This window comes from Microtus pennsylvanicus, chromosome 6 (assembly GCF_037038515.1).
Source record: "Microtus pennsylvanicus isolate mMicPen1 chromosome 6, mMicPen1.hap1, whole genome shotgun sequence".
Taxonomy (NCBI): Eukaryota; Metazoa; Chordata; class Mammalia; order Rodentia; family Cricetidae; genus Microtus; species Microtus pennsylvanicus.
Window position 1 is genome coordinate 1,099,963 of NC_134584.1, and position 25,285 is coordinate 1,125,247.

Genomic DNA, 25,285 nt, shown 5'->3' on the forward strand with positions numbered 1-25,285 from the left:
CCCTGCTCTTGCAGGAGAAAGGGCGGACGCTGGGCTACGTCTGAGCACGTGTGATCGGCCGGCTCCCACGCGCGGCTGCGCACGCGTCGCAGGGGCGGGGCGGGATTAGGAGCGCTGACTGACGGGCTGCACCAGAACTGGGCTCCAGGGTGTGGGTGTAGGGAGTGCCCAGCAGGAACATTCCAGACCTCGTGTGAGCAATATCAATCAAGTCAGGCTTGTCTGGTTTTAGTGTTTTTCCTAGGCTAGGCTTGGCTTCCCGGTCACTGTGTAGTTGAAGCTGGCTTTTCAACCTCTGATCCTCCTGCCTCATCCTCCCGAGTGTCCGGATGGTAGGCCTGAGCCATCTTGCTTGGGTCTGTGGTGCTAGGGCGTCGTGGGCGTCGTGTCCGATGGGCAAGAGTGCTGCCCACTAAACCGTACTTCCTGTTTGTTTTTTATTTTAAGATAGGGTCTCAGTACCTCACACTGTCCTGGAAGTTACTGTGTTGTCGGGCTTCTCTCCCACCCCCACCAATCCTCTGGCCTCAGCATCTAGTATGTTTCCACTGTTGTGCAACCATCCACGGAGGGAGGAGGAGAGAGGGAGAGTCCGTCGTGTGACAGTGCTCACGTGGAGGGGGGGAAGAGAGAGGAGGCTGGCGGAAGCCCTTTCTGAGGGGACTTTGCTGATGACTGTCAGGACCCAGCAGGTCAGTCCAACACAATGCCTGAAGGCTAACACCCCAGACCTTCCCCATCGCCTCACCAGAAGCTCCTGTTGGGCTAAAACATGAACTCCACTTTCCTTCCCAGTCCCTGGCAGCCAACCATTCCAATTTTCGTCTGAATCGGACGACGGCCTGTGATTAGGGTCACTTTCTGTCTGATTCATTTCACAGAGACCAGAGGATAGAATAATACTCCATCGCAGTGGACGTCCTGCTGGGGGCTTGTTCATTTGTCTCGGGTCATGCTCTGGTGTTTGGGAGTGAACAAATGCCTCATTGAGCCCCTGCTCTTGCCTCTTCTGAGCAGCCACATGGAAATCAGGGTTGCAGGTTTGCTTCTGTTTATTGATTTAGGTATTGTTATGACTTGGCACAAAGACATGTGTCACACAGCCTTCTCTGAAGCTCCACCATGCCATGCAGACACACCACCTCCCAGCCGCACCCCCAGCTCCATGCACTTTCATGTTTTTGAGAATCAATTCAAGACTTTTTTGTTTTTCTTGGTTTTTCAAGACAGGGTTTGTCTATGTAGCCCAGGCTGTCCTGGAACTTCCTCGGTAGGCCAGGGTGGCCTTGAATTTACAGAGATCCGCCAGTCTCTGCCTCCCGAGTGCTGGGATTAAAGGTGTCTGCGGCCACTGCCCGGCCACCATGCCATTGTTAAACCAAAGGCTCCGGCGTGGTGACACACGCCTGGGAAGATCTCAGTGAGCTCCATGCTGGACGGGAAGGGCTATGCAGTCAGGCTGTCTCTAAATAGATAAAGAAGTAAATCCAACAGAGCTCAGTCACAGACTATAGAGAAGTCACCTGTCCCCCAACCCTCAGGAGGCTGAGGAAGAAGGGGCTAGCCTGGGGTACATACTGAGACTGTCTCAGAAATCAATCAAGGGTTGGGGTCCAGCCCAGCAACGGAACCTAGACGAGCGCTCAGCCCATGAGACCCCACCCCACCCCAACACACTCAGTTATTGTTTTATAAGTTTGTCAAGTCGTTCACAGGCCCAGGTGCTGCGTAGGAAAGTACTGCGCTCAGAGTGACGTCGCCACAGGTGCCCCGCGGGAAGTCCTCCAGCAGCTCCACCTGGAGCAGGTCTGGGACCCGGTTCCTGTTTCCCTCTGTCTTGGGGAGCAAACTCGGGTCCTCTACCTGCTGACCCTCAGGCTCATCTCCAGCTGCCTCCTCCCTGGTAGCCAAACACAGATGCACTTCCAGGCTGGGATCTCAGGCTGCGCGACAGGAACGCAACGCGTGTCTTCCCGCAGCTCCAGCTGAACTTCAGCTCCATGGACTCTGTTATTGATGGACTGTAATAAATGCAGCCTCTGGAAGGTGTAATTTCAGGAACTTTTACGGCAGCGCACACCCATGGAGCCATTCCGCCCCAAGCTGGATGAGTCTTGTCTCTTGGGCTGTTCCACTTCTGCCCATGACGGGCAGTGGTGCAATGGTCAGAGATTATCACTGCACTTGCACTAAGGAAGGACCCTGAAGGGCAGAAGCAGGAACTTAACAAGTTCAAAGGCCTCTAGGTTACAAAGAGCAAATAAATACAGACACTGTCACAGCAAAGAGCGGTCAGGTGTGGTGGCCCATGCCTTAAGTTCCAGAACTTAGGAGGTAGGGGCTGACAGAGCTCCTAGAATTCAAGGCCAGCCTGCTCTACCGTAGTCAGTTGCAGACCAGCTGTGTCCTCTGCCAAAACAACAAAAGTATACCTGGCGGCCGGGGCGTGGTCAGGGAAGTCCCACCTAGAATCCCCGGTGAGGGGATAGGGGCGTGGTCATTGTGGAGCCCCGCCCAGAATCCTCCCAGAGAGGAGGCTGGGGGCGTGGTCAGGATGGAGCCCCACCTAGAATTCCCCCAGTGAGGGGCTGGGGCGTGGTCAGGGTGGAAACCCTCCCCCCCACCCCCCCCTTAGAATCCCCTTTGGGGGCTGGGGACGTGCTCAGGGGTGGAGCTCTAGAAAACCCTGGGCTTAATGCCTGGCACTAAATAATAATAACAAAAACTGAACTGCTGTTATGCCTTTGAAGATCACTGGTCCTTGCTGTGGACCTCTGGCCAGGCTCCTGTTAGCCGAGTTTTGTGGCTCTGACTAGTCTAAGGGAGAACTGGGATGTCAGAGGTGTGTCTGCCTCTATCCAGCTCAGTGGACACGGTGGATGTGGGAATGGTGTGTGCACTGGGCACTCCTGTCTCCGGTGGCTGTGTGCTGACCCTCCCCCGTTTTCTAGCCCTTTCAGCCCTTCGCAGGTTTATATGACTGAGGGCGCAGGGCGTCTCACCTCGCTGTTGCCTGCCTTACCTCTGATCTTTCCCAGCCCATATCTGACTTATCACCAGCCCCAATAACATCCTCCGGGCACCTTGTTCCAGACACTCCGAGGAATAATTGTGTCATGGCTTTCCTGATAGCGCTAACTCAAGGTGACCCTTGTCTTGCTGAGCTGAAGTGGAACGTGGAACGACTCACCTGTGTGGTGGCTGAGGTTGCTGGAAAACCGTCTTCTCCCGTCTGGACACTGAAGGACCCTGCTGGGCAGTGATTAACGCCCCAGCTAAATCCATTCCTGAACATAAACAGAAGATACAAGGTTTCACGGTTTGCTTGTGTTGTTTTACTTTGAGGCAGGATGTCTCTGTGCAGCCTGTCTTTCCTGAAACTCACAGAGCCGCCTGCTCCCACCTCCAGAGTGATGGGATTAAAGGTGTGTACCATCATCGCCACTTTCTTACTTGTAGACATATGGGTGAGCATGCGTACACCACAGAGTGTGTGTGGGGGTTGGAGGGCCCTGTGAGGATCTCCCACACTGCTCTTCCGGCCCCCATTCGTATTGAATGAAAATGACTCGACACAGTTCACCATTTGGGAGAAGATGCTCAGAAGGCAGCAAGGCTGAGGAGAAGGTGTGTGCACCTGTCCAGCTGCAGGCCAGCCTAGGCAATATTCAGAAACCTAGCTCCAAATGGGACAGGTATAGGACGTGGGGCCCAGTGGGCAGAGCTCACCCAGCACACAAGAACCTAGGTTCTAACCCAGCACTCCATGAGCCAGGTACAGTAGTGACAAGTGCCCCTCAGCACCCTGGAGGTAGACGTGGGAGGATCAGAATTTTAAGGTCCTCCTCGTTATCTAATGAGCGGATAGCCTGAGCTACAGGAGACACTGGTATAAACAAACAGCAAGGAGTCGAACCCAGTGGCTCACAATTCTGAAAGAGGATCTCTGTGAGTTCCAGGTTAGCCAGGACAATGTAGAAAGACATTTCTCTTTTAGACATAAAGAAAAAAAAAACATGCCGGGCGGTGGTAGCGCGTGCCTTTAATCCCAGCACTTGGGAGGCAGAGGTAGGTGGATCTCTGTGAGTTCGAGACCAGCCTGGTCTATAAGAGCTAGTTCCAGGACAAGAACCAAAAAGCTACAGAGAAACCCTGTCTCAAAAAACTAAAAAAAAGAAAGAAAGAAAAAAAGCAGCCTACAATTCACAATCCCAGAGAATCTAGACAACAACAAGGACCCTAAGAGAGACATACATGGATCCAATGTACACGGGAAGTAGAAAAAGACAAGATTTCCTGAGTAAATTGGGAGCATGGGGACCATGGGAGAGGGTAGGAGGGGAGTGGAGAAGAAGGGAGGGGAGTGGAGAAAAACGTATAGCTCAATAAAAACATTTTTAAAAAGAAAAGTACCATTTCTCAAAAATAAATAAACAAGAAACGAAAAAAGAAAGGAAATACACATTTAGTGGAGCTTGATGGGCCTCAGGGAGACAGCGCTCAGTGGCAGGACGAGGCGCAGGAAGCAGGCTCCACTCCAAGGACACAGGGATGTCCAGTTCTGGAGCCTGGGATGCAGTTGCAGAAGAGGAACACAGCTTCCGTATGGCAAGGTGGAGAATCCTGGAATGGTGTGGTGACAATAGCTGTACAGACATGGGGATTGTGCCTTGGTAGACCAGGCTGGCCTCAAACTCACAGAGATCCCCCTGCCTCTGCCTCCCAAGTACTGGGATTAAAGGTGTGCACCACCACAGCCCAACTTATTTTGTTTTTCAAGACAGAGTTTCTCTGTGTACTCCTGACTGTCCTGGAGCTCGCTCTGTAGACCAGGCTGGCTTTGGACTCACAGAGATCTGCCTGCCTCTGCCTCCCGAGTGCTGGGATTAAAGGTGTGCGCCACCATTGCCCAGCTGGATTGTGACATTCATTGTCTATTTTTAAGTAGTTCTGATGGTTCTGGAGCAGGACTCGGTGGCGGAGGGCTTGACTAGCATACGTAAGGCTCTAGCTTGCTTCTCGGTGCTGAAAGAAATAAGTTAATCAGATGCAAAGGGCTACTGGAGGGTGAGAGTGGATCTGTGGGCACATGCACTGCACGCGCATCTGTGTAAGGACTGAATTCCACACCCAGGAACCACCTCACGACACGAAAGAGACCCTGGTTGTCAATAAATGTTGAATGCCCTAAAATAATTGCTTGAAAAAAATAGAACCTGCCAGGCAGTGGTGGCACACGCCTTAATTAATCCCAGCACTCAGGAGGCAGAGATAGGCGGATCTCTGTGAGTTCAAGACCAGCCTGGTCTACAAGAGCTAGTTCCAGGACAGGCTCCAAAGCCACAGAGAAACCCTGTCTTGAAAAACCAAAACCAAAACCAAAAAAAAAAAAAAAAAGAAAGAAAGAAAACAAATAGAACCTAGGGTTGGCTCTGAGGACAAAGACACTGACCCTCAACTCAAGGGCCTGAGTACAGTCCCTGGCACACACAGGGAGAAATGAGCCCTGGGAGTTATTGTCCAGCCTCCATAGGAACAGTGTGGCACACACGTGTGAACACATACACACGCACAGCAGCGCACACACATACTGCACACACACGCACGCACACACACGCACACACACACACACACACACACACACACACACACACACATATGCAAACTCCCGCCTTTGCAGCTCGGGCATCAACCCAGCATAGGGGAGGCTAAGGCTCGTGATCTGGATCCAACGTGGGTCACACGGGCAAGCCATCTCCACAAAATGGCAGCAAACAGTGTAGTGGTTGGCACTGATCATCAATTTCATGGAATCTAGAGTTACCACGGAGACAAGCCTCTGGGCCTGTATGCAAGAGATTGTCTTCAGTAAGTAAGTAGGGGGGGCAGTGTCTCCTGTAGCTCAGGCCACCATGACAGACTGTTTCCTGTCACCATCATGGACTGTGTGTCCTGTGCCCAGTCCCACAGCGGACTGTGTCCTGTGCCCAGTCCCACGGCTGACTGTGTCCTGTGCCCAGTCCCACGGCTGACTGTGTCCTGTGCCCAGTCCCACGGGGGACTGTGTCCTGTGCCCAGTCCCACGGCGGACTGTGTCCTGTGCCCAGTCCCACGGGGGACTGTGTCCTGTGCCCAGTCCCACGGCGGACTGTGTCCTGTGCCCAGTCCCACGGGGGACTGTGTCCTGTGCCCAGTCCCACGGCGGACTGTGTCCTGTGCCCAGTCCCACGGCGGACTGTGTCCTGTGCCCAGTCCCACGGCTGACTGTGTCCTGTGTCCAGTCCCACGGGGGACTGTGTCCTGTGTCCTTTGTCCAGTCACCACGATGGACTGTATCCTTGCACTAAGTCAGAATTAACACTTCTATTAAAAAAAAACTTGTTTTTTGCTAGGCGGTGGTGGCACAGGTCTCTAATCACAGCATTTGAGAAACAGAGGCAGGTGGATCTTTGTGAGTTCGAGGCCAGCCTTGTCTACATGGTGAGTTCCAGCACAGCCAGGGCTATGCTATATAAAGATACCCTGTCTTGATAGTAATAATAAATAATAACAGAAATAATAATTTTTAAAATTAAAACTTGAACGCCATCCGCTCACTTTCGGGTGTTGATGGGAGGGGAGGGTAAGGGCCGAGAAACACAGATGGTTTTTCAGAGGAGGGGGCATCAAGGATGGGGCTAGCTGTCACGCACTGCGACTGTTTGTTAGAAGTGTGTCCTGGAACCGTGATGGAATAACCCGCCGGGTGAGGGGACTTCAAGGCAGGAGAATATTCTGGCAGTGGCATGGTTGCTGCCCTCTGTACCATGTTTAGATTTTCAGTGAGGAAGAGCCGAAAAGGGCACAGTTTGGGGAGGAATTCTATGTGAGGCACGTTCAAAGCTTCAGATGCTGCGGAGGACAGGACTGAAATGAAACCTGACATTATGCCGCAGGACAGCGGGAAGGCGTCCCGAGGGTCGGACCACCTCGGCAAAGGCTCCAGTTTGTGAAAACCCAGAAGCTGAATGACTCATTCCTTCCAAACTGTCCCTGTCCCTTCCCCGCCAAAACACAAGCTCCTCAGGAGCCCAGGACCAGCACACAGACGGGCTGAGGCTGTGGCCCCAGGTGACCAGATGCCTTCCTGACATGCCTTTGCCCTCCGCAGCCTCTCCCACTTGGTACCAGTTCTGCGACATTTCTTGAAAGGATCATGGTGTCCTGCTGCACGGTGATCAAGAGCTACTGAGGCCAAGGAAGGTGTGGCAGGCTGAAGTCCACAAATGGAGTCTGGAGAGTCCACTCTGTGAAGGAGGGTGTGGGTGAGGCCTAGGTTACAGTGGGGACCCAGGCTGCCATGGTTGGGTTTCCACAACTGTGATAGAACACGAACCAAAAACAACTTGGGAGAAGGGGTTTATTTCGTCTAAGGAAGTCAGGACAGAAACTGAAGTGGGGCAGGAACCTGGAGGCAGGAGTGAACACAAAGGCAATGGAGGATGCTGCTCACTGGCTTGCTTGTCATGGCTTGTTCAGAACCCAGGACCGCCAGCCCAGGAATGGTCCTGCCCACAATGAGCGGGACCCTCGTGTCAATCATCAATCAAGACCCATAGACTTTCCCATAGATCTGTGGCAAATCATCCCGAGAGGCTCCCTCCTTCCCAGCTGACTCTAGCTTGTGTCAAGTTGACAAAATGCCCCGCGCTACGGTGACGCCAGACTGTGCATCTGCTGAGGTAAGCAGCAGACAAGCGGCAAGGAGAACCCACGTGGGCTGCATGGGCAGAGAGGGGTGGGGCTCCCCAGGCCCCAAGGAGCCCAGATGACTCTATCGTGAGTCACAGAGGCAGGACATGGAGCTGCAGGATTTGGGGTTTGCCCTGCTGGGTGTTGGTCTTGCTTTGGTTGGCTAATTCTTTGCTGTGTTCTGATTTGTCATCAAATCAGGAGGATGTTCACTCTGTGCACTGTTTTTACCTCACAGGGAGTTGCAGTTAGGAAATTGCGTTCAACTTCAGGAGATGCTTTGTACTTTTGAGTTGTGTTGAGACACTTACAGACCATGAAAACTCTCTCTTTTCCAGAAAGGGTTACTCCGTGTAGCCCTGGTTGTCCCAGAACTCACTCTGTAGACCAGACTGGCCTCAAACTTAGAGATCCTCCTGCCTCTGCCTCCCGAGTGCTGGCTGGCGATGGGGATTTTGAAGCGGGACTGAATGCATTTTGTATGATGAGATGGCCACAGGCTGCTGGTGGTGTTTAATCCCCGCACTAGAGACAGAGAGGCAGGAGGATCTCTTTGAGTCTGAGGTCAGCCTGGTCTATAAAGTGAGACCCTGTCTGAAAGGAAAAGCAAAAACCCATTTTGTTTGAGTTGATAAGGGGTGGAGCCAGGCAATGTGAGGGCCCCATCCTGTGGGCTGGGGTGGGCTGGGGTCCTGAACTGGATAAAGATGAGAGAGGGAGGGGTCTGATGTGAACGTGTTCCTGCCCTGAGAAACTACGTGCTCGCAAATGGACACATGCATTATAGGATGTCAGCCCTGAGGGTTGCTGCTCGCTCACTGGCCCTCGCTCAGGCTTCAGACCTGCCTCCCTCTGAGACAGAGGACACACGAGGACAGTGGCAGGCTCTCACGTAGTGCATCGCGAGAGCTGTGTGTCGACCAGGGTGGTCAGGGGCTTGCAGAAATTCCCTTGCTAGACGAGCGGTGGTGGCGCCCGCCTTTAATCCCAGCACTCGGGAGGCAGAGGCAGGCAGATCTCTGGGAGTTCGAGGCCAGCCTGTTCTACAAGAGCTAGTTCTGGGACAGGCACCAAAGCTACAGAGAAACCCTGTCTCAAAAAACCAAAAAAAAAAAAAGAAAGAAAGAAATTTCCTTGCTTCTGACTCCCCAGAAAAGACTTGGCCACCACACCTGGCAATGGAGTCTTATACAGACCAGGCTAGCCTGCAACTCCCTAGGTGGCCAAGCCTGACCTTGAACTCAGGATCCTCTTGAGTGCTGGAATGACAGGCATGTGCCACCAAGCCTGTTTCATGTGGGCACACTCACATAGGCTTCATTGCCCAGCACACACAGACACAGGTACAGTTCCGGTTCCTAGGACCAATCCTTAGGTGAAACCCATGTCCCACTCGGTTTACTCAGTGGAGAAGGGACATGTCTCTGTACCGTCTGGAAGAGCCAGTCAGCAAACATTTGCGTCATGTTCACCCTGGGACAGCAGGGGTTGTTCCTAAGGCGTACGGCTCCCCACCAATCATGTCACACGATGCAAAGGCCCAGCTCTGTCTTGGGTCAGTGCACCCTGAGATTGGCCAGCTCAGAAGGAACAATGGGGGCAGGGAACAGAATATGCAAAGACTGCCTGCTTGCGACTAAGCCCTGAAGGTTGTGCCGTGCGTCTGTCCAGTTGTCCTGAACCACAGACAGGAAGCACTTGTCTGTTTCCTGGCTCATGCTTGTGTCTGTCTGGACCAACAGGTACCGGGAGAGGAGGAGGGGAGCCAGGCTGGATGTGGTGAACTGTGGGTGATGGCTGCTCTGCTGTGAGTTACTTCTTCAATACGAGGCCTGGGGAGAGGGCTCTGTGGGTGAGCACTTGCCACACAAGCCTGAAGACCTGAGTTCAAACCCTGGCAGGCCCATAAAGTCCATGTGGAGTGTGCACAATCCCAGCAGTCCTAGTGGAGACAGGGGGCCGGCTGGTATGTGGGCAGTACACACTCACTCACACTCACACACACTCACACACTCATACACACGCGTGTGCACACACACTCACACATTCATGCTCACACGCTCATGCTCACACGCTCACGCTCACATGCACACATACACACACTCACGCTCACACGCTCACGCTTACGCTCACATGCACACATACACACACTCACACACACACTCATATTCACACAGTCTCATGAGCACACACTCACTCACACACTCACGCTCACACGCTCACGTTCACATGCACACATACACACACTCACGCTCACACGATCACGCTCACAAGCTCACACTCACACGCTCACACTCACCCACACACTCACGCTCACACGCACACATACACACACACACACTCACTCACACACTCACATACTTATGCTTACATACTCACACACGCGCACATACACACACACTCACACACGATTCTCTGAAAAATGACTTAACTAGTTGGACATCATCTTTCCAATTACATTTTATTTTATTTTATTTGGTGACATGATCCTGCTCTTTCTGTAACCCAGACTGACCTCAAACTCACAGAAATCACTGTCTTCCGAGTACTGAGACTAAAGGTATGCACTAACACCACCAGTTAAAATATTTACCTTTTGTTTGTTTGTTTGTTTGAGACAGGGTTTCTCTCTGTAGCTTTGGAGCCTGTCCTGGAACTAGCTCTTATAGACCAGGCTGGCCTCAAACTCACAGAGATCCTCCTGCCTCTGCCTCCCAAGAGCTGGGATTAAAGGTGTGCGCCACCACTGCCTGGTGCCTTCATTTGTGTGTGTGTGTGTTTGCACGTGGGAACAGAACTCTGATCCTTTGCAGACACAGTGTAAGCCACTGAGCTGTCCCATCGCTCCAAATTGTAAAGATGTCTAGATAATAACTCAGACCACCCAACTGGTTACAGAATATTAACAAGGAGGGGTAAGTCTGTCCACGTCCAGGGCTGACATGATTTTTGGAACTTTTGAAGTGGCAAGTGTGAGGACCTGGGTGGCCAGGGCGAGTGTGAGGACCTGGGTGGCCAGGGCGAGTGTGAGGACCTGGGTGGCCAGGGCGAGTGTGAGGACCTGGGTGGCCAGGGCGAGTGTGAGGACCTGGGTGGCCAGGGAGAGTGGGGTTCCCATTTTGCCTCTAAGCTTCCCCACCATTAGGTGTGATTCAGGCCTTAATCCTGTTACTTGGGAGGCAAATGCAGGTGGATGTCTATAAGTTTAAGTTTCAGGAGAGCCAGTGATACATAGGGAAACCTAGTGTCAAAAACAAACAAAAGAGGGGGCTGAAGGGATGGCTCAGTAGTTGAGAGCACTGGCTGCTCTTCCAGAGGACCCAGGTTCAGTTCCTAGCACCCTCATGGTGGCTCACAACCATCTGCAGCTCCAGAGGAATCAGTGCCCTCTGTGGAGACCAGGTGCACACATGATGCACAGACACAGAGGTGCTCTAAACTGAGCACCAATGAACCGGGGAGCGAGGGCACAGTGTTTAGAGCACTCACGGAGGATCCAGACTGTCTATAACTCCAGCTCCTGGGGACCTGATGCCTCTTACTGGCCCCTGCAGGGACTCTGAACGCACACGGTGTGCAGACATAAATCTAGAAGGTGTGTGTTGTTCCTTTTTTTTTTTTGAGACAGGGTTTCTCTGTAGCTTTGGAGCCTGTCCTGGAACTAGCTCTGTAGATCAGGCTGGCATCGAACTCACAGAGATCCGCCTGCCTCTGCCTCCCGAGAACTGGGATTAAAGACGTGTGCCACCACCGCCTAGCAAAATGAGGTCCTTCTAAAGTGGTGTAGAACTCAATCTCACCTTAGCAGGTGTCATGACACATGTCTGTCACCCTAGCACTTGGAAGGCTGAGGCAGGAAGAGTGAGTCCCTGTTACAAACAAACATAAGTGTGCCCCGTCTGTAAGCCGCCAGGCGACCCCCAGGTGGCCCCACGCCCCTGCGGCACCAGGGCCCAGCTGCACCTGAGAGTCAGCATCTGGTCCCTGCGGCCCCCTTTGCCTGGCATCGGGGTTCACTGTAGCCTTCTCACCCCTCAGCCATGAAGCAATCACTGACCAGAGGACAGCTAGGTGCCGCGGGGCTGGAGCAGAGCCAGCAGGGTGTGGATTGGGAGGTGGACCTGAGGCTCCCCCTGTGCAGCGCTGACCTGGGCAGAAGCTGGCCACCCCCTTCATCTTCTCAGCTAGGAGGAGTGAGAGTCTCCCCGTCATGGGACTGACCCTGAAGGACCCCTCTACAATCCTGTAGTCCTTGGCACCAGACCCTTGGTCACCTGCCCACCCTGTCCTCTCCAGCACTTTGTCCCCAACTCACCCATTGCAACCCCACGGGTCTCTGAGGTTATCCTCAAGCCTCGGGGCCTTCACACAGGCTCTTCCTGGATCTAGACACTCCTCCACCCACCTGGCTCATGCCTGTGACAGCCACAGGGCCAGGCCTCCCACCGTCATCCCTCAAACCCTTGATCCCTGTGCCTCCACCTCATGAGTGCTGGAACGCTGGCTCTACCATGAATCTTTTGGGGGTATCTGTGTCATCTACAGGCATGGGAAATGGGGAACAATTTCTTAGTTAAGTCTTCTGTGTCCCCAGAAGTGGCCCGTGGGTCAGAGGAATGACTTAGCTGGTAAAGTGCTTGTAGAATAAAATTAAGAGCCAGAGCTCCCGCAGAGTGGGGGGTGGGACGCCACACGCCTTCCTGGAGCCATGAAGCCTGATAGAGTTACCCAAGAGAGAGCAGAGTCCCCTGTGGCCACTCAGCCACACCCCTGTCACTATCACAAGGGGGTTATTCACACCCAGCAGTGTTCCAAGGAGGGAACCTGGAGGGGAAGGAGAAGGGGCAGGGAGGTCTTGGTGGCCTGGACTCTCCATCCTCCCCAGCAGCGGTCCCAGATGCAAAGGTGGGAAGCTCAGGTGAGCAGACCAGGACGACTAGCTCAATACAGCGGACCTGGGTGTGGCCTGGCCCGGCAGCAGGGGCCAGGGTGAGTCAGGTCCACTGTCCCTCCTACAGTGCAGTCTGTCCTGACACACCCAGCACCCGGCAGGACTGAGGAGGGACAGAGACAGCCCCGAGAGTCACCGTCACGAGACGGCGGCTGTGAGTTTCTGACAGACACACCTTCTCGTAAAGTAGCCAGCAAAGGACAAACCTAGTTAATTACAAATTAATTAATTACTGGCTTTAACTTTTGCAGAACTAGGCACAGAGCTCTGTGCCTGGGTAGGATGGGGAAGAGCTCAGCCACGCCCCCAGCCCCTCAGTGGGGAATTCTGGGGAGGGGTATGCTCTGGAGCTACGCTATGCCCCAGGCTCTCTTTTTGCTTTAATTTTTTTAGTAGTTAATTAGTTGTTTTTCTTTTTCTTTTTTTGAGACAGGGTTTCTCAGTGTAGCGCTGGCTGTCCTGGATCCGCCTGCCTCTGCCTCCTGAGTGCTGGGATTAAAGGCGAGTCCCAAGCATGCCAGGCTCTCCTGCATTTAAAATCTTCCTGTCTCCTCCTCTGAAGGAGCTGGGAACATCGACCTCATCCTCTGGCAGAAGCAGTGTGGCAAGAACCCATCAAACAGACGACTAAATGTCATTCACTGGAGATCTCACTTTCTGGCCAAACCAAACCCAAGGAGACAAACACACAGGCCTCTGGGGACTGTGAGAAAATCAAGTCCAAGGAGTCTGTGGTCGTGCCATCCAGAAGGTCTGTGTGCTCTGCGGTACATCCTGGCTCCTGCAGGGCACAGAGCACGTCCCTGGCCTCCACTCACTTGAGTCCATTTCTCCTGGTGCTGCCCTTGGCATCTCATCCACTCCCTGGTTCCAACAACTTCCTGCTAGATTCAGTCCATGCTAAACTCCTTGGTGACCCTCAAAGTCCTGCATGTCCTTTGCAGCCATTTCCTTCCTCCTCTCCTCCCTCCGCTAATTCTGGCTCTGCCACCCTCTCTTTCCAGGCCTCAACTCAAATGTCCCTCCCCAGAGAATTCTCCTGGACCTCTTCATTCAAGCTGTGCCTGGGGGTTCAGCCTTCTGCTTTATGCCTTTCTGGAGCAGTTAGCGGTCACCTGTGTTTTCTGGAGCAGTTAGCAGTCGCCTGTGTGTTTTCTGGAGCAGTTAGAGGTGGCCTATGTGTTTTCTGGAGCAGTTAGCAGTTGCCTGTGTGTTTTCTGGAGCAGTTAGCAGTCGCCTGTGTGTTTTCTGGAGCAGTTAGCGGTGGTCTGTGTGTTTTCTGGAGCAGTTAGCAGTAGTCTGTGTGTTTTCTGGAGCAGTTAGCGGTCGTATATGTGTTTTCTGGAGCAGTTAGCGGCCGCATATGTGTTTTCCGGAGCAGTTCATATGTGTTTTCTGGAGCAGTTAGCAGTCGCCTGTGTGTTTTCTGGAGCAGTTAGCAGTCGCCTGTGTGTTTTCTGGAGCAGTTAGCAGTCGCCTGTGTGTTTTCTGGAGCAGTTAGCAGTCGCCTGTGTGTTTTCTGGAGCAGTTAGCAGTGGCCTATGTGTTTGCTGGAGCAGTTAGCGGTCGCCTGTGTGTTTTCTGGAGCAGTTAGCGGTCGCCTGTGTGTTTTCTGGAGCAGTTAGCAGTCGCCTGTGTGTTTTCTGGAGCAGTTAGCGGTAGCCTGTGTGTTTTCTGGAGCAGTTAGCAGTAGTCTGTGTGTTTTCTGGAGCAGTTAGCAGTCGCATATGTGTTTTCTGGAGCAGTTAGCAGTAGTCTGTGTGTTTTCTGGAGCAGTTAGCGGTCGCATATGTGTTTTCCGGAGCAGTTAGCGGTAGCCTGTGTGTTTACCCACTGCTTAGTTTATTTATTTATTTATTTGGTTTTTCAAGACAGGGTTTCTCTGTAGCTTTGGAGCCTGTCCTGGAACTCCCTTTGTAGACCAGGCTGGTCTCGAACTCACAGAGATCCGCCTGCCTCTGCCTCCCAAGTGCTGGGATTAAAGGCGTGCGCCATCACTGCCTGGCTACCCATTGCTTAGTACTCACGCCCCCATCCCAGATTGTTATCTCGAGGGCAGGTTCTTGCCCTCCTCTTCCCTCTCCTCCCAGTCCACCATCCCCCCTTCGCAGGAGGGTCCTCAGCTTGCATCTCTATCCTGCCCCAGGGTCTTTGCACAGATGATCTCTTCAGCAGCAAGCACCTTTCAGCCGCTCTCCCCTCAGCTAACTCAGTCTGCCATTCAGGACTCCGGGGTCCCTTGCTTCTTACTATGAGTTCTTTGGTTTCTTGGTGGCATTTGTCTCTCGGGCTCAGCAAGTCCATAACAGGGCTGTCACTCATCTCTCTTCCCATCTCAGTCCGGGCCCTCGCGGACTGGATTGGTCATGCCTAAACCAGCTGCTGGTACACAGGAGGTGTTCAGTGAGCAAGCATGGATTGAGCATCAACTGTATACCGACGGACCCTTCTCTGGACACCAGCAGCTAGCAACGACCTAGAGAGTTTATCCTGGCCACCAATGGCGCCTGCTGTGGCAAGAGCCGGGGCAGGGTGGGGTAGGGGCTGCAGCTCAAGGGAGACAGAAAATGGAAGGGAAGCAGGAAGCAGATGGATGTCGCAGACAGGACTTCCTTTGAAGGCTGTGAAGGGGTTGGTGGAGAGTTTGCTAGTCCTAGAGAAGCCAGGTGTGGCGACCCACACACCTGTCAGCCCAGGAGGTGGGGGGCAGAAGGATCAGGAGTTCAAGATCATCCTTAGCTGCAGAATGACTGGGAGCTCAGGTTGGTCAAGGAAGCAACGTGACAGAGTTGCTCACGCGACAGGGCAACTGTCGTAGGAGCAAAGGCCCTGCCACCCGGAAAGTGCAGTCTGTATAAATGTTTGTTGGCTAAATACATGCAGGCCAGGTGATTCCCACAGGAACTGATTACCCACGTGGGACAGTGGAGGACGCGCAGCAGGTGAGGAGTTGTCACCATTCTTGAGGGGACAGAATCCCAGCCCAAGTGGCAGCTGTAATGTTGTCTTCTGTCGCAGGGGCAGGCACGACCCACAGAGAACCCTGGGTTTTGCTGCGGACCCAGCACCGGGTGAGGCCAGACAGACGCAGTGGCTGTAAGTAGGGGAGAGGTCACGCAGACCCACCGTCCCAGACTTTGTTCTTTGCTCCCTGGAAAAGCACAAAACAGAATGATAACGGCCGTCCCGCCCTCTCCCGCCGCCGCTCGCCACTGGCCCGAGGTCCTGTCTGTCATCCTCGGCGCCCAGTTGCAGCGAGGGTTGGGCCGGGAGCGGCGGGCCCGGTATTTCAGCATCCTTTGGGGGTGGAGACGTGGCAAAAGGAGCAGGAGGCGGCGACAGGGACCCGGGAAGGGGCTGCCACAGGTCGGGACATGGATGGAGACATAGCGACGGGAAAGGTGAGGGGCCATGGGGGAGTTAGCTGAGGAGGGTCCCAGGCTGACAGGGTTCCCTCACACCGGCGGGAGGACGGCTGGAGAGGGGTGCAGTGGGACCCCTCAGTCTCCCAGGGAATTCAGGACAGGTTTGATCCAGGCTCCAACCTCCAGAAGTTTTTACAACATCTATATTAACAATTTTAAATTATAGTAGAATGTGGGCCGCTTCACACTAGCCATACGAGTCCCAAGATTTCATATGTTTGCTTGGTGGTTTTGAGTCTTGCTAGTGGTAGCCCAGGCTGGCCTGGATCCTCCTGCCATTCTCCTGCCTCAGCTTCCTGAGAACTCAGATCATAGCCTCCTCCTACCGTGGCTGTTTAAAGGCTCCAGGCTATCCCGACACAACTCTGTCAGCCCTTGGGGCAGATTTGCAGATGAAGACTGCTCAGGGGCCGGGAGCCCAGAAGGAGGTGGGATACTGTGTGTGAAGGATGCAGTGTGACCTGCCCCCCTCTCTCTCCTCATTCAGATGTCGTCCCCTGCCTGTGGCATGGGTCCTCTGGACAGTCTGGAACTCCTAGACCTCTTGTTTGACCAGCAGGATGGTATTCTAAGAAATGTAGAGCTGGCTGAGGCCTGGAACCACACCGGGGAGGAGCAAGTGAGGGTCCCCTTGGTAACGCTTCCAGCTACAGTGCGGGGCTGGCGGGGGGCACTGGGCAGCCCATAGCTTCTTATTCAACCTTTTAATGTGTGGTTAGAAGTTCCTTCTAATGGGGGTCAGGGTGGAGGCTCAGAGAGGGCATGGCGTGCACCCTGAGTCACACAGCCAACTTTGAACTGAGTTCAGATTCAAACCCAGGACTCAGAGGCGTCTTTCCCTGTTTGTCACCTCTCTGCTGTTGCATCTTGGACGCTCAGAGAGAAAGGATGGCAGTGTCCCTAAGGCACAGGGAGAGTCAGGGCTTTGTCCAGACTCACACAGCGCTCTGAATAAGCATGTGTCTCTCAATCCACGTCCCTTCTATAAGGTTCTACCACATTCTGACTCTGATGACTTCCTAAATTCCATCCTGGGACCTGGAGACTCTGACCCCAGCTCCCCCATATGGTCCCCTGCTGAGAGTGACAGTGGACTGTCTGAGGATCTACCCTCGGATCCCCAGGACACCCCTCCTCGTAGCAGCCCCGGAGCGGCTAACACTGCAGCCAGGTATCATCCGAGCAGGCACAGCAAGGGGCCCTGCTCCTCCTACCTGCCCGGCGCCCCGTGTCCTGCACCTGCCAGGACTCAGGCCCTGGAGTCCTCGGTGGCTATTGACCTGGGTGAGTACGGGACAGAGAAACACCTCTGGGGTGGGGGACACCACGGGACCATTTCACAGATGAGGGTGTCACCAGCCTCAGTCCAGTGCCACGATCTCCCACGGGTGACTCAGACACCAGGCAGCCAGGGTGGAGGCCAGAGAGTGGCCTGGATCTTGGTTTGTCCAAGTGTGGCTAACACGGCAGGGTGCTTGGTGAAAGCATGGGAGAGTCCAGAGCCCCTGGCACAGGCGAGGGTTCTGCCCTGAAGGACAGCTTATCAGAGGCCACCCCTACAGATCAATGATTGACTTCCAGACATCGATCAGCACCCCTAGCCAGCAAGAGGACGCGGGGCTGCAACTGGCTAGGCTCTACCCTCTGACCACGGCCCAGCCCTTCACTGGGAGATACTAGGCAGGGTTCTACTCCTCCCTCCCCCCCCCAGACAGGGTTTCTCTGTGGTTTTGGAGCCTGTCCTGGAACTAGCTCTGTAGACCAGACTGGCCTCAGACTCACAGAGATCTGCCTGCCTCTGCCTCCTGAGGATTAAAGGCGTGCGCTACCACGGCCCGGCTCGGGGTTCTACCTTGATCACATCTCCAAGCTCTGTATCTGAAGATTTGCAAGGTGCTCATTTCTCCCATTAAGTCTTTGTTCCTGATAAAGTCTAGGTTCAGAGAGGTGAAGCTCCTTTCCTAGGGTCACACAGCTCTGCTCTGTCTGATCAGAAGCCAGAGTTTACTGCCACAATATTTGTGGTGTTCAATAGCATGCCTATGGCGTGTAGGCCATCAAGAGGGACAGGCCAGATATGACATGGACCTTGTCCCAGTCCTGTACCCCTGAGTGGCAGCCACTCCTTGTTGTACTGGCTGTAAGTCCCCTACAATACCCTGTGTCTCTGACCCAGATCCATACACTGAGTTTGTGTTGTGTCTTATACCAGAGGGAAACTGAGACGTGGGATCATGTACCCTCCCCTTCAGGCTCTGGGCATGGTGGCACACACCTCTAATCCCAGCACTTGGGAGCAAGGCAGAGGCAGGTGGATCTCTGTGAGTTCGAGGTCAGCCTGGTCCACAAGAGCTAGTTCCTGGACAGCCAGGGCTACACAGAGAGACCCTGTTTTAATATGGAAAAAAAGGCTTTTTCAGGCTGCCATCCAGGACTTGCTGGGGGCTGGGCACCGAGACTGAGGGCCTGATGTCCTCTCTGTCCCTCCCCTTCTGGTAGACATGTGGAGCACAGACACACTGTACCCGGAGGAGCAGTCCGGTTCGCCTTCCAGATTCAACCTCACAGTGAAGGAACTGCTGCTCTCCGGCGGCGGGGACTTGGTAGGCACCTTCACCCCCGCCCCGTTGCCTCAGGTCACCCTCCTGTCTGCCTCGTACAGCCTGGGACCTGGCAGAGAGGACCTGGGCGTACCTTGCTCCCAGACAGTCCTGCAATGTCCTGTCTGCTCTCCCGGGCTAGTATACTCTCCAGTAAAGGGAGAGGGAGTGGGGAAGCCACGGTGAGTTCAGGAGCCTGGAAACAGCGTTAGGAGAGAAACTATTGGAAGCAATGACAACATTCATTTACTGGTGATGAAGCAGGATCGCTGCACCTGCCAATCAATCGATCCTTCCCAGCTCTGGGCTCCACCCCCAACCCTGGGCCTCCCTCAACCCTGGGCTCTACCTCCAGCCCTGAGCCCCACCCCATCCCTGAGCCCCACCCCCAGCCCTGAGTCCCACTCCCAGACCTGAGCCCCACTCCCATTCCTGAGCCCCACCTCCAGCCCTGAGCCCCACTCCCAGCCCTGAGCCCCACCCCCATCCCTGAGTCCCACTCCTAGCCCTGAGCCCCACCTCCAGCCCCGAGCCCCACCTCCAGCCTTGAGCCCCACCTCCAGCCCTGAACCCCGCCTCCAGCCCTGAGCCCCACCCCAGACCTGAGCCCCACTCCCAGCCCTGAGCCCCACCCTCAGCCTTGAGCCCCACTCCCAGCCCTGAGCCACACCCCTCTTTTTATTTTGGGGGACAGGGTCTTACTCACTTTCCCCGGCAGGTGACAGTTCAGGGTCTGTACATCTCTAATGGACATCCCCTCATTTCCACAGCAACAGCATTCCTTGGCTTCCTCCCAGCTGCTGGGATCTGGGAGTGGGCACTGCCAGGAGCTGGTACTGACAGAGGACGAGAAGAAGCTGCTGGCTAAAGAGGGGGTGACCCTTTCCACCCAGCTGCCTCTCACCAAGGTTTGTGGGCTGTGTCTACAACTCACCCTATAGTTGGGGCTGTTCTCAAACTCTTATCCCTCTGCCTCCGCCTCATGAGTGCTGACAGGGGTGCACTACCATGCCTGGGGTATGTGACCCTGTAGATGGAACCATTATGTAGCCCTGATTGGTCTGGAACTCACTCTGTAGACCAGGCTGGCCTCAAACTCACAGAGATCCGCCTACCTTCCATTTACACTGACGGTAAAGCGTTGTTCCCAAGCATTGCCACCAGGTGGCGATGTGGCCTGAGCCAGCGTCAAGATGGTGAGCACACATTTTCTCAGATGGGTCTCTCCACTGTGCGCGCAGCCAGGAAAGCATCAGAGCTCTGGAATACTCTAGGGATGAAGCAAGAATGCAAGGGGAGGGGAGGGTTGCTCGTGCAGCTCCATGCAGCTCTCCTAGCATGCACGAGGCCCTGGGCGCCATCCGCAGTACCACAGAAACCAGGCAGGGTGCCCCAGGCCTATCACCCCAGCACTCAGGAGGGGGAGGCAGGAGCATGAGAAGTTCAACGTCACGTGGGTTAGAGGCTAGCCTGGGCTACATGAGCCCCTGTCTCATGCAAACAAGCAGATCACTGGTTGGGGATGGGGTTAGGCTGACAGGACACCCCTCCCCATTCACTCTGCAGTATGAGGAGAGAGTGTTGAAGAAAATCCGCAGAAAGATCCGGAATAAACAATCAGCTCAGGAAAGCAGGAAGAAGAAGAAGGAATACATCGATGGTCTGGAGAACCGGTAAGGTGGGCACCACGGCCACACAAGCCTAAGGGAAACTGAGGCAGAGATAGTCCAAGTTTTTACAGCTTAACAAAATTGGGGTTGGTGTCCCACTTAGGAACAAATGTCAGGAGTCCAAGGATGGCTAGGGAGGGCCTGAGCAGTGACTGATTGGTTTGTGGGCGTGGACACAGGCACACCACCATACACCTGTGGAGGTCGGCTCTCTGCTTCTCGCATGGGGGTCTGTGGGAGTCACACTTGGGTCAGGAGACTTTGCTGTCTGCATGCACTGAGGGGTGGGAATGATAGCAGTCAGAGGAATTGACTGACAGGAGTCAGAGGGTATGAATGACAGGGGCTGGGGGGGGGTAGGGGAAATGGCGCTGATGAAGGAGGGGGCTGTGTGTGGTCAGGGCACTCTGTCTTTGCCTGAGTGTCATGAGGCCTTAGCATGAGACAGAGGATGTTAGGATGGGCTCAGGTAGGAGGCGGGGCACTGCAGCCTGGTGTGTGGGCTCATGCCCACCATGCCAGCACTCGAGAAACCGAGGCAGGGGATTCTTTGGGGCTCACTGGCTAGCCAGCCTAGCTGAGCAGGTGAGGCCGGTGAGATGGTTCACCGTGTACAGGTGCTTGCAGCTTCCTCATGAGCCCCAAGTTTGATTTCCAGCACCTGGAGGCTCACAGCCACTGGGACACCATGCTGCTTTTGCTATGAGCACCTGCACCGCCGGCTAACACATATTTTAAAACAAAAATAAAGCCGAGCCGGGTGATGGTGGCGCACGCCTTTAATCCCAGCACTCGGGAGGCAGAGGCAGGCGGATCTCTGTGAGTTCAAGACCAGCCTGGTCTACAGAGCTAGTTTCAGGACAGGCTCCAAAGCCACAGAGAAACCCTGTCTCGAAAAACCAAAAAATAAAAAAATAAAGCCGAGAGAGCCAGGTGGTTATCGCACGCACTTTTAATCCATCCCAGCACTCAGGAGGCAGAGGCAGGCGGATCTCTGAGTTCAAGGGCAGCCTGGTCTACACACAGAAACCATGTCTCTTATTTTAAAAAAAATCAAAAACAAAACAGAACAACAACAACAAAACCCATGGAGATTGAAGGAGCCACTCCGAGTCCCTTCCAGGCTCCACAGGCATGCACACACCAGAGGACACACAAGTAACAAACATGTTACAGCGGCATTGTGGCTGAGCTCTCAGTGTCACCGGGTCCCTGTGTGTAAAGTGGGAAGTGTCTGTGGGGCTGGTGGGTGACAGGCACGGTCTCAGTGTCACCGGGTCCTTGTCTTTCCAGGATGTCAGCGTGTACCGCCCAGAACCAGGAGCTGCAGAGGAAGGTCCTGCATCTAGAAAAGCAGAATCTGTGAGTGTACTGAGAGCGGGAGGGTCCTACGCTTTGCCCACGGAGGAGCTCCAGGGACAAAACCCCATAGCAGTTGCAGGAGATCAGGAATGAGACCTCTGTTTGCCAAGGAGGGGATTTGTGTTGGGGCTGTGACAGGTGTGTAAGAGTTGGCTAGAAGCCGGGTGGTGGTGCACACCTTAGTCCCAGCACTCAGGAGGCAGAGGCAGATGGATCTCCCTGAGTTTAAGGCCAGCCTGTTCTACAAGAGTGAATTCCAGGACAGCCAGGGCTACACAGAGAAACCCTGTCTGGAAAAGGAAAAGCAAAAACAAAGAAAGAAAGAGTTGTTTAGAGAGGAATTGGCATATACAAAGTCCTGTGGGGTGAGCAAGAACAAACCAGCTCAGACCTGTCTGTGGAAACAATGTCCTTGGTGCAGGGGGCAAAGCGTGGAGAAAGACCCTGAGGCTGGACGGAGTCTACAGTGTGGCAGGATAGAGGAACACAGGGCAAAGCGGCAGGAGGGAGGCAGGGAGGGTATCCTAGCAAGGGTGGACTTAGTGCACCAAGGAGGCTGAGGGGTTTCAGAAAGGGCCAAGGAGCAAGGAGGCCTGCAGGGCTCAGCTTGAATGTCATCTCCCTGCAAGGTCTCTTCTGGAGCAGCTGAAACACCTACAGGCTCTTGTGGTCCAGTCGACCAGCAAGTCCGCCCATGCAGGCACCTGCATAGCGGTGAGTCCCATCTGCGGGCGCTCATGGAGTCCCCAAGACTGGGGCTGTGGTAGTGCTTGGCCTTAGTCGAATGGGTAGTGGGGGAGATGAGTGTCTTTAATAGTAGAACCTTGGAGCCTGGCATGGGGGGACAGGCTAGTTGTCATAAACCTCAGGAAGGAGAGACAGGGGGATTGCTGTGAGTTACAGGTCAGCCTAGGCTACGAAGAAGGCGCTGTCTCAATAAACCCACTGCCGTCTAAATAAAATAAAAAGTCACATCCAAGCCGGGTGGTGGTGGCGCATGCCTTTAATCCCAGCACTAGGGAGGCAGAGGCAGGCGGATCTCTGGGAGTTCGAGGCCAGCCTGGTCTACAAGAGCTAGTTCCGGGACAGGCACCAAAGCTACAGAGAAACCCTGTCTCGAAAAACAAAAAACAAAAAAAAAAAAAGTCACATCCACTCTCTGCTAGTGGGACCTCAGTTTCCCTGCCTGTGAGCTCAGGTGTGCTCACAGGGGAAGGGGAAGGATGGGGTGACCCCGCCCCATGTCTGGCAGGTCCTTCTGCTGTCCTTCGTCCTGATCATCCTCCCCTCCATCAGCCCTTTCGACTCCAACAAGGCCGACAGCCCTGGAGACTTTGTGCCAGTGCGAGGTAGGTGGTCCCCGCCCCCTGGTCCCAGGGTGAGGGCGGGGCTCAGTGGGCAGAGTGCTGGCTTGGCATGGGAGCCCCTGGCTCCCATCCCTAGCACCGTAGAAATCAGATGATGGTACAGGCCTGTCATCAGAGAGGTAGAGGCAGGGGATCAGTTCTGGGTTATTCTAGGCTACCCAGGACAGCCTGGGCTACATGAGACCCCTGACAAAAATGCCAACAAATAAATACACATGCACCAAAACCAAATCCCGTCAGGGGACGGGGTAGAGTGGCACCTGCTGCCAAGCTGACGACCTGAGTTCAATTCCCAGGTCCACAAGGGAAGAACAAAGTCATGCAAAGCTGGCCTCAGGCCCACACAGGGGTGCTGTGGTACTCCTCAAATTTACAGTGCACACAATGGAAATGAGTGTGACAAACCCAGGGGACACAGTCCCCATTGCATCCTGGCCACTTGGGGCAGGAGAGGCCCCCAAAGCTGGGGTCAGGGAATGAAGCCCGGGACTCTGCCTCCGTGTTCTCCTCCCAACTCCGCAATTCTCTCCAGTGTTTTCCAGAACCCTTCACAATCACGCTGCATCCCGCGTGGCTCCCGACAGCGCCCCAGGCTCCGAGGGCCCAGGACCCTGGCCAGACGTTGGCACACCCCACAAAGGCTCTCCTTCTAGCAGCCTTGGTGCAGACTGGGGGAATTTTCTGGAAATACCAATGCTGAGCAACTCGACAGAAGAGCTAGACAACTCTACCCTGGTGCTGGTCAATGCCACGGAGGACCTGGGCGCGGCCACCCTGCTGGACTGGGTCGCTTTGGAATCTCTGCTCAGCCCAGGCCGGGTAGGGCTGGAGATGCCAGGGGTGGAGATGTGGCTGTCCTGGGTACCAAGATGGCTCAGGGTTCCTCTGGTGCGGGGTTCCCTGGAGGTGCTGTGACCGGCAGTAGCAGGCCCAGACTCACAGCGCCTCCTCCATAATCTGATCCCCCACACATCTCATCAGAGTGGGGCCGCCAGGTTCAGGCAGAGACCCTTGCGCAGGACAAGAACTAGATGCCTTTACTCATACTGACCCTGACAGGCACTCACACCTGAGCCATGACCCCTCAACCCATGAAGCCTTCCCTGTCCCCTGATCACTGGGGACCTGGGCTCCCCAACACCAGCATGCGAACTTTACAGTGGACCCAGCGCACAGACATCCACCTCCCTTTTTTCTTGTAGGGACAGGGTCTTAATCTGCAGACCAGGCTGGTCTCAAACTCAAAGATTCTCCTGCCTCTGCCTCCTGGGTGCCAAGTTAAAGCCATGAGCCACCACCACCCAAACACCCCCTTTTCTAAGACTGTTGTGACCATCAATAAAGTATTTTGACAATATATAGGCTGTGGCTCGGTGGGCACACACCTGTCGTCCCGAGACTCAGGAGGCACCACCAGGTGTCTGGTGTGCAGAGTGAGACCACACTTCCAAAAAAAAAAAAAAAAAGGAGTTCGAGATCATCTTTGGGTCTGCAGGGACTTTGAGGCTAGCCTGGGCTACACTAGACCCTGTCTACACACACAGTATTGTGAGAGAATAAGTGGTATAGTGTATGTTAATTCAGAGGCTGGGGCTCTGGCAGGCAGCCTAACATGGGGTTTGACCGGCCTCCTAGACCTAGGTGACTTCAGCACCTTGGAGAGCGGCAGGGAGGCCGGCAGAGCCTCCGCCCATCTCCCGGAGCCCACCTACCCCTGGATCTCGGTTGCCCATTCTGCTGTGTTTACAGTGAAGAAGCTGGAGCATGCAATGAGCCAGCCCAGCGTTAGAATAAATGAGGCATTTGGTGTTGTGGACTGTCTAACAGCCAGGGATGTGGCGGTCACTGAAAAGACAGTCAGCACTCAGGGGCAGGAGGATCACTGTGAGTTCAAGGCCAGCGTGGGCAGCGCCTGAGGTGCCTGGACTGGCCAGCCTTATGGAAGGGCAGGCGTCAGACAAAGCCAGAGATCCTCAGTCAAGGGAAAGGAAAAGGGGTCTGGACAGAGACAGGGGCCTGCACTAGCCCACACATGGACGCACACAACACACGTGTGGCCCTGCCTGGTTGGAACTCAGAGCTACCCCCCCCCCCGCCCAATGCTGGGGTGAAACATGCAGCCCCTGCATCCCATGTACTTTTTCTTTTGGGGTACATCTGTTGAGTCCACTCAGGGCTC

General features: G+C 54.4%; 1 protein-coding gene across 2 annotated transcripts; it reads left to right on the forward strand.

Moving 5' to 3' along the window:
- Window positions 1-15,497: 15,497 nt before the first annotated feature.
- On the forward strand, window positions 15,498-24,463 carry Creb3l3 (cAMP responsive element binding protein 3 like 3). Of its 2 annotated transcripts, XM_075975394.1 has the most exons (11): window positions 15,498-15,624; window positions 15,701-15,778; window positions 16,595-16,726; window positions 17,097-17,391; window positions 18,607-18,710; window positions 19,478-19,615; window positions 20,274-20,380; window positions 21,671-21,739; window positions 22,369-22,453; window positions 22,992-23,088; window positions 23,639-24,097. In XM_075975394.1, exons 3-11 carry the CDS (start codon window positions 16,595-16,597, stop codon window positions 24,019-24,021), a joined length of 1,410 nt encoding a protein of 469 aa, XP_075831509.1. In that variant the 5' UTR covers window positions 15,498-15,624; window positions 15,701-15,778; the 3' UTR covers window positions 24,022-24,097. The 2 variants fall into 2 exon arrangements, with proteins under 2 accessions (XP_075831509.1, XP_075831508.1); XM_075975393.1 differs by lacking the exons at window positions 15,498-15,624; window positions 15,701-15,778 and adding an exon at window positions 15,987-16,083 and having other exon boundaries at window positions 23,639-24,463.
- Window positions 24,464-25,285: the final 822 nt, after the last annotated feature.